The 8,943-nt window shown below is 50.3% G+C and overlaps 1 protein-coding gene across 3 annotated transcripts in view; it reads right to left on the bottom strand.

The window, feature by feature from the left end:
- Window positions 1-593: 593 nt before the first annotated feature.
- LOC122543241 (protein unc-93 homolog B1-like) overlaps window positions 594-8,943 on the bottom strand; it is a 24,028-nt gene continuing 15,678 nt past the window's right edge. For 2 of the 3 annotated variants that reach the window (XM_043681720.1, XM_043681721.1), the window contains exons 2-3: window positions 2,504-2,605; window positions 594-795 (exon numbers count right to left, since the gene is read on the bottom strand). In XM_043681720.1, the coding sequence (XP_043537655.1) occupies window positions 607-795; window positions 2,504-2,587 (273 nt within the window). In that variant the 5' untranslated portion in view covers window positions 2,588-2,605 and the 3' untranslated portion in view covers window positions 594-606. Of the gene's footprint in view, window positions 796-2,503; window positions 2,606-4,245; window positions 4,620-8,943 lie in introns of those variants that run through there. The other variant, XM_043681719.1, reaches the window with a different exon arrangement.

The raw sequence follows: 8,943 nt of genomic DNA, 5'->3' as shown, positions 1-8,943 counted from the left end.
AGACCAATTTCCCTCTGACTAATGCACCTAACACTATGGGTAATTTAGCACGGCCAATCCACCCTAACCTGCACATCCCTGAGCACTATGGGTAATTTAGCATGGCCAATCCACTCTAACCTGCATATCCCTGAGCACTATGGGTAATTTAGCATGGCCAATCCACCCTAACCTGCACATCTCTGAGCACTATGGGTAATTTAGCACGGCCAATCCACCCTAACCTGCACATCCCTGAGCACTATGGGTAATTTAGCATGCACAATCCACCCTAACCTGCACATCCCTGAACACTATGGGTAATTTAGCATGGCCAATTCACCGTAACCTGCACATCCCTGAGTACTATGGGTAATTTAGCACGGCCAATTTACCCAAACCTGCACATCCTGAGTACTATGGGTAATTTAGCACGGCCAATCCACCCTAACCTGCACATCTCTGAGCACTAAGGGTAATTTAGCTTGGCCAATCCACTCTAACCTGCACATCTTTAGATGGTGGGAGAAAACTGGAGCACCCGGAGGGAACCCACGCAGACACAAGGAGAATGTGCAAACCCCACACAGATAGTCGCCCGAAGCGGGGATCGAACCTGGCTAACCACTAAGCCACCATGCTGCCCCTGCCTCTCCCCAAGGACTGCAACTCACCCAAATAGACTCCGTAGGTGAGAGAACTGCCAAGACTGGCAGACACCACGTTCTTCACCACAGCCAGACGTTTTCGGCGGAAATATTTCCGCTCCTCCTCCTCCTCATTGTAATCCTGGTTGGGGGCCATGAAGTCGTCAATCTGTCCCCAGTGCAAACAAAACAAAATCAGCAGTGTCGGGGGGAGAAGAGCGATGGGAAAACGGGCAGAAATTTGGGTTAAAATTTTGAAACCAGAATGGGGGATGAGGCAGAGAGGGGGAAGGGAGCAGAAAGAACAAGAAGTAACAAGCAGACATAGCAAGACAGACCCTAATGGGCGTCACGCTGGGCTCAGTGGTTAGCACTGCTGCCTCGCAGCATCAGGGTCCCAGATTCGATCCCAGTCTCAGGCGACTGTCTGTGTGGAGTTTGCACATTCCCCCCATGTCTGCGTGGGTTTCCTCCGGGTCACGGTCCCCACAGTCCAAAAATTCCCAGATAGGGTGAATCGGCCATGCTAAATTACCCATAGTGTTCAGGGATGTGCAGGTTAAGGTGGATTGGCCAAGCTAAATTACCCATAGTGCTCAGGGATGTGCAGGTTAGGATGGATTGGTCATGCTAAATTACCCATAGTGCTCAGGGATGTGCAGGTTAGGATGGATTGGCCATGCTAAATTACTCATAGTGCTCAGGGATGTGCAGGTTAGGGTGGATTGGCCATGCTAAATTACCCATAGTGTTCAGGGATGTGCAGGTTAGGGTGGATTGGCCATGCTAAATTACCCATAGTGTTCAGGGATGTGCAGGTTAGGGTGGATTGGCCGTGCTAAATTAACCTTAGTGTTAGGTGCATTAGTCAGAGGGATGTTGGTCTGGGTGGATTACTCTTAAGAGGGTCGGTGTGGACTGGTTAGGCCAAAGGGCCTGTTTCCACACTGTAGGGAAACTAATCTAACAAACAGGCACATTGGGAGAGAGAGTCTGGTAGAGTGATCACTGTGTTAAATACTAGGTATGGAGGGGTGGTAAGATTCTTAGGGGACATAACAAGGCAGCTTGTTCCTCCTTGTGGGAGTGTCTCGGATCAGAGGGTATAATCTCAGACTAAAGATGTGGAGGAATTTCTTTTTTCTTTATTCATTCGATGAGGGCCTCTCTGGCTAGGCCAGCGTTTATTACCCATGCCCAATTGTCCAGATAGCAGTTAAGAGTCAATCACATTGCCTGGGGTCTGGAGTCACATGTAGGCCAGACCAGTTGAGCTTGGCAGTTTACCTCCCGAATGGGGATTTGTGAGCCAGTGGGCTTTTCGTGACACTCAACGACGTGAATAGACTCTTAACTACAGATATTATTTACTCCAAATGCTACCATCTGCCAGGGCGACATTCGAAGCTGGGTCTCCAAAGTAATTCACCTCCTCCTCTTTCAGTGGGGAGTGAGTCTGTGGAACCCCCCCCACCAGAGAGAGCTGTTGAGGCTGGGTCGCACGGTATTTTGGCAAGGTTAAGAAAAAGAAAATACAGATTTCGAACCAGTGTGGGAATCGAGGGTCAGAAGGGAAAAAAAAAGAGGGGGCAGGAAACTCAGTTGTGGGGTTATCGGATGGACACACTAGAGCTTTCCTGATGGGCCAGATGGCCTACTCCCGCTCCACTAACCTCTCATTGAAAGACATATGAGACAGGTAAAGGCAGTGACTGAACCCTGTCCCCCGAATCTAAGCCATCCCAGCCCACTCAGCTGGAAGGCAGCGTTTCAGGGGGTGAATAGATCCTGCCTGCCCCTTGACCCAGCAAGATGGGAGAGGGGGCACAGACATGGCACAGGGGCATTGCGCCATGAGACGAGGTCCCCAAGGCTACCTGAGCGTCAAAGTGGTCATCCTGCTCGCCCGCCGCCATCCCATTCTGCTGGGCATCATGGTGATCGATCGTATCTGGCTCCATTACTCAGGCAACGCACGGCTGTTGGGGATTGGGGGAAAAGAAAGAGAGAGAGTGAGAGAGAGAGAAAAATTAGGTCAGCAACAGTGGGACACCACTCTGTCCGAGGAGCATCGGCCCACTCTTCGAAAGGCATCGCCAAGGTGGGGGGGGCGGGGGGGGCGCCATACTATCCGAAGGGCATCAGCCCAGCAAGTGGCAGGCATCCATAAGGGGACACTGTCCTATCCGAGGGGCATCAGCCCACTGTCCAGAGGGCATCACCGAGGGGGCAGCCCACCGTCCAACAGGCATCACCCAAGGGGCAACCCACCATCCAACAGGCATCGCCCAAGGGGCAACCCACCATCCAACAGACACCAAAGGGGCAGCCCACCGTCCAATAGGCATCGCCCAAGGGGCAGCCCACCATCCAATAGGCATCGCCCAAGGGGCAGCCCACCGTCCAAAAGGCACCACCCAAGGGGCAGCCCATCGTCCAATAGGCATCGCCCAAGGGGCAGCCCACCGTCCAACAGGCACCACCCAAGGGGCAGCCCATCGTCCAATAGGCATCGCCCAAGGGGCAGCCCACCGTCCAACAGGCACCACCCAAGGGGCAGCCCATCGTCCAATAGGCATCGCCCAAGGGGCAGCCCACCGTCCAACAGGCACCACCCAAGGGGCAGCCCATCGTCCAATAGGCATCGCCCAAGGGGCAGCCCACCGTCCAACAGGCATCGCCCAAGGGGCAGCCCACCATCCAATAGGCATCGCCCAAGGGGCAGCCCACCGTCCAACAGGCACCACCCAAGGGGCAGCCCATCGTCCAATAGGCATCGCCCAAAGGGCAGCCCACCATCCAATAGGCATCGCCCAAGGGGCAGCCCATCGTCCAATAGGCATCGCCCAAGGGGCAGCCCACCGTCCAACACGTATCGCCAAAGGGGCAGCCCACCACCCAACAGGCATCGCCCAACAGGCAGCCCACCGTCCAATACACCCAAGGGGCAGCCCATCGTCCAATAGGCATCGCCCAAGGGGCAGCCCACCGTCCAACAGGCACCACCCAAGGGGCAGCCCATCGTCCAACAGGCATCGCCCAACAGGCAGCCCACCGTCCAATAGGCACCACCCCATCATCCAACCGACATTGCCGAGGGGGCACCACTATTCAACAGGCATCGCTGGGGGTGGGGGGCACCCCACTGTCCGAGAGGGCGGCCCACTGTTGGGAGGCATAGATTTGCAGGAGAGAGCTACACCGAGGTGTTGTCTGCTCCTCCCCTGTGGGTAACCCACTGCTGCAAGCAGAAAGCCAGCAGAGATACTGTTAAGTGCCTGGGCTGCTCGGGGAAGGCAATGGTGAGTAGAAGAGGACGGAAATCTTGCTCCGGAGGGCAACAGTGATCCAGGAGGCCATTGGTAACGGTCAGGAAGGGTTCAGCAGCAATTCACTGCATAGACTCTGTCTCTGGGAAGAGTTGAGAGCTTGTGCTCCAATAGCTTGCCTCCTGGTTTCTCAGTGAAGCCGGAGACAGTTTTCGAGTTGCAGTTGAGCCTAAAAACCTGGCTGCAGTGTTTTTGAAGGAGCAGCCCAACCTCTGTTCAGCGTGAGGGCAGACACAAGAGTGGTTCACCCCAGAGCCTGGACAAACATTTCAAACCCGCTTGGTTGTTACCTCCAAAAAGTCCTCCGGCTCCAAGATTTCAGGAGCAACTTCGCTCCCTACTTCCTCATTTCATGCTCTTCCCTCCCCCTTCCAGTTTCTGTCTCACCCTGAAAGTAACTTTTCTGTTTCACCCTGAAAGTAACTTTTCTGTTTGTGTGCAACTGAAGCGTTGAGGAGGGCTCACTTCCTCTTATAGTAACCACGCCCGCTAATGCTGCCAGGTCCGTCCCACTTAAAAGGGCAATGTCTGTATGGTGCCTGTTGTGAAAGTCAATAGTGTCTGGCCTTCTTCAAACAGCAATGTCTGTTCCCCACCCCCCAAAACGGTAATATATAGTTACAGGGTACAGTTCTTTTTAAAGTGACAATGTCTAATGTCTCCGGTTTCCTCCCACAGTCCAAAGATGTGCAGGTTAGGGTGGATTGGCCATGCTAAATTACCCATAGTGTTCAGGGATGTGCAGGTTAGGGTGGATTGGCCATGCTAAATTACCCATAGTGCTCAGGGATGTGCAGGTTAGGGTGGATTGGCCATGCTAAATTACCCATAGTGCTCAGGGATGTGCAGGTTAGGGTGGATTGGCCATGCTAAATTACCCATAGTGCTCAGGGATGTGCAGGTTAGGGTGGATTGGCCATGCTAAATTACCCATAGTGCTCAGGGATGTGCAGGTTAGGGTGGATTGGTCATGCTAAATTACCCATAGTGCTCAGGGATGTGCACGTTCGGGTGGATTGGCCATGCTAAATTACCCATAGTGCTCAGGGATGTGCAGGTTAGGGTGGATTGGCCATGCTAAATTACCCATAGTGCTCAGGGATATGCAGCTTAGGGTGGATTAGCCATGCTAAATTACCCATAGTGCTCAGGGATATGCAGGTTAGGGTGAATTGGCCGTGCTAAATTACCCATAGTGCTCAGGGATATGCAGGTTAGGGTGAATTGGCCACGCTAAGTTGTCCCATAGTGTTAAGTGAAAGGGTAAATGTAAAGGTCGCCCTTCGGACGGTCGGAGTGGACTCGTTGGGCCGAAGGGCCTGTTTCCATACTGTAAGTAATCTAATCTAATCTAAAGTTACAGGTCCTTCTCAAAGCATGGCTGTTCCTTTTGTAAGACTGTTCCTGATGAAGGGCTTTTGCCCAAAATGTCGATTTTTCCTGCTCCTCGGATGCTGCCTGACCTGCAGACTACCACCCTGATCCAGACTCTGGTTTCCAGCATCTGCTGTCCTTGTTTTTACCTGTTCCTTTTGTAAGGCTGGCAATTAATTTGAACAGATTGTCAGGTAAAGAGAGCGAACACTCATTTTCTACACAGCAAGCTCTTGTTCCCTTCTTCCTCCAATAGCAACTATGGCAGCCCTACCATGCTAGTGAATGGGCCTGGTTTTATCTTTTCAGATTAGATTAGATTCCCTACGGTGTGGAAACAGGCCCTTCGGGCCAACAATCCCACACTGACCCTGCGAAGAGTAACCCATTTCCCCACATTCACCCCTGACTAATGCACCTAACACTACAGGTAATTTAGCATGACCAATCCAACCTGACCTGCACATCTTTAGACTGTGGGAGGAAACCGGAGCACCCGGAGGAAACCCACGCAAACACGGGAAGAATGTGCAAACTCCACACAGACAGTCGCCCAAGGCTGGAATCGAACCTGGGACCCTGGTGCTGCAAGGCAGCAGTGCTCGTCTTTCTGCTGTAATTTTTGAGGTTCTCGTTTGGAAGAACAATTTTCGCTCGAAAGGGACAGAAAATCTCAAAGCGACATTTCAAAAGAAACGTTTGAGCTGCTGAGAAGGCTGCTAAAAATAATGTACCAAATTTTTTTTCATGTATAAATAGAATAATGCAGTTTAAAACAAGGAAGTGATACTAAACCACTAAGTCACTGCTTAGGTCTTGATGGGAGCAGGTTACTGGATTCTGGACACCATGACTTTTCCAATTCATTCAGTAGCTCAGCCAAACCCTCATCCTCCAAGAGGGATTGGATTGTGTTGCCCCGATCTGCTCTCAGCCTTTCATTACACCAACGTATCTTTGACTTTTGGTTCTCTTTTCTGGCAGCTGCTGGTCTAGTCTCACATCCTCGGTTTCCCTCTGTCCCTCATAGTCTCTGTTTACCTTTTCTTCCCCTCTTTCTTCATCTGTCTCTCTCCTCTCGCTCCCTCTCTTGCTTTCACAATGTAGGTTTGTCTGATCTTCAAGTAGGATAAAAGGCCGGTACAACATCGAGGGCCGAAGGGCCTGTACTGTGCTGCTGTATGTTCTCTGTCCATCTCTGACTACCAGTTTCTCTCTATGTGTGTCTCTCTGTCTCTGTCTCACACTGTCTGCCTTTCTCTCCTCTTTGTTCTCACTCTCCCTTCACTGCCTCTGTCTCGCTCCTATGTTTCTTTCTCTGATTCTCTCTCATCTCTCTTTTTTACTCTCTCCATCTCTGCCTGTCTCTTTCTTCATCTCTGTGTCTGTCTATCCTGTTGGTCTTGCTCTCACTTGTCTTTTCTCAATTTTTACTCTGTAAGTCTCTCTCTCTCTTACTGTCCCTGTCACCTGTGTTGCTCTGTCGTTCTCTTCCACCCGTCTCTCTTTCGTCTCTCTCAGTGTTCTTCTCTGTCTTTTATTTTATCTCTCTCTCCCTATCTCTCGTTTTCTTTGTCCCCTGGCTTTCTCTCTCTCCCCTGTCTCTTGCTCTCCTGTCTGTCTGTATCTCTTTTCTTTCAGACCCACGTCCTGGAGCACATATCTTGCGTGGTCTTGTAGGATATTGTCAGGGGCCCATAGCCCACTTGCAGAGCCTCAATGCCATTTGGCTGAAGACTATCATCTGTAATGCTGGGAACCACTGAAGGAGGCTGTGATAGATCGCTTATTCAACACTTCTGATGAAGCGTCGTCTCGACTTGAACCGTTAACTTGCTCTCTCTCCATGGATGCTCTCTGACCCGCTGAGATCCTCACATTTGTTGTTTTCACTTAGAGTCATAGATTCATAGAAATGTATAGCATAGAAACAGACATAGAACATAGAAGAATACAGCGCAGTACAGGCCCTTCGGCCCTCGATGTTGCGCCGATCCAAGCCCACCTAACCTACACTAGCCCACTATCCTCCATATGCCTATCCAATGCCCGCTTAAATGCCCATAAAGAGGGAGAGTCCACCACTGCTACTGACAGGGCATTCCATGAACTCACGACTCACTGAGTAAAGAACCTACCCCTAACATCTGTCCTATAACTACCCCCCCCCCCCTTAATTTAAAGCTATGCCCCCTTGGGTTGACGTAGTATGCTTGTGGGTTGGTGTGCCACTATGATTTCTAGTGGTCTGGTTGTCATTTCTGCTATTTTCTTAATGTAGGGCAGGGTGACCAGTTTATTAGGATGTACATTGTCCTCTTGGCAGTGTCTATTCGGTAGGCATCGGCGGACGAAGCTGTTAGGGTATATCTTCTTTATGAAGACCTTGTAAGGTGTTCTTCCTCATTTTTGTGTACACAAGGTCTTCGTAAACAATGGATACTCCAACAGCTTTGTCCGAGAGAGCAAGACAGGAGTAGATACAAAGAGAAGGTTAGTTGTAGAGAGAGATGGAAATAGTGTGACAGAGAGATGTGGATAGAAAGAGGAGGAAATAGATAGAAATAAGATGAGTGAAGAGAGAGGTTGGGAATAGACAGAGGGGAGGGCTACATTGAGAGGTGGCAGACAATGGAGAATGGGAGATAGGATCCTATCTATCTGGAGTGATAGAGGTGGGTCCATACAGGAAACAAGAGATAGAAACATAGAAAGTAAGAATATGCTAATCAGCCTTTGAGCCTGCCCCACCATTCAGTATGATCATATTTGATCCTCCATTTGAATGTCATATTCCTGCTTTCTTCCCATACCCTTTTGATGCCTTTGAAACTTAAAATCAACCTATCTCCTTTTTGAATATGTTCAGTAATTTGGCCTTCACAGTCTGCTGTGGTTGAGAATTCTACAGGTTTGCTATCTCTTGAGTGAAGAAATTTAACCTCCTCTCAATCCTACGTGGTCAACCCTGCATCGTGAGACTCTGCCCCGGTTTTGAAATCCACATACACAGTAAAGAATGCTCCCTGCATCCACTCTATCCAGCCACATTCGAATTTTATACATTTAAATCAGATCCCTCTCATCCTTCTAAACTCTGGTTCAATGGACTTGTATTCACTAATTGTTTTTCTGGGACAATCCTGCTATGAGGAGAAAGTGAGGTCTGCAGATGCTGGAGATCAGAGCTGAAAATGTGTTGCTGGAAAAGCGCAGCAGGTCAGGCAGCATCCAGGAAACAGGAGAATCGACGTTTCGGGCATAAGCCCTTCTGAAGAAACGTCGATTCTCCTGTTCCCTGGATGCTGCCTGACCTGCTGCGCTTTTCCAGCAACACATTTTCAGCACAGTCCTGCTATCCCTGGTATCAGCCTAGGGAATCTTCGCTACACTCACTTTTTGGCAAGTATGTCATTTTGTCAGTAAGGAGACTAAAATTCTATGCAGTACTCCATAAGTGTGGTCTCTCCAAGGCCCTGTACAACTACAGGAAGACATCTCTACTTCTGAAGTGGGTGGCACGGTGGCCCAGTGGTTAGCACTGTTGCCTCACAGCGCCAGAGACCCGGGTTCAATTCCCGCCTCAGGCGACTGACTGTGTGGAGTTTGCACGT

This window comes from Chiloscyllium plagiosum, chromosome 42, assembly GCF_004010195.1.
Source record: "Chiloscyllium plagiosum isolate BGI_BamShark_2017 chromosome 42, ASM401019v2, whole genome shotgun sequence".
In the NCBI taxonomy this organism is placed as follows: Eukaryota; Metazoa; Chordata; class Chondrichthyes; order Orectolobiformes; family Hemiscylliidae; genus Chiloscyllium; species Chiloscyllium plagiosum.
Note: the sequence above shows the minus strand (reverse complement) of the source record. Positions and strands in the feature narration are given on the sequence as shown.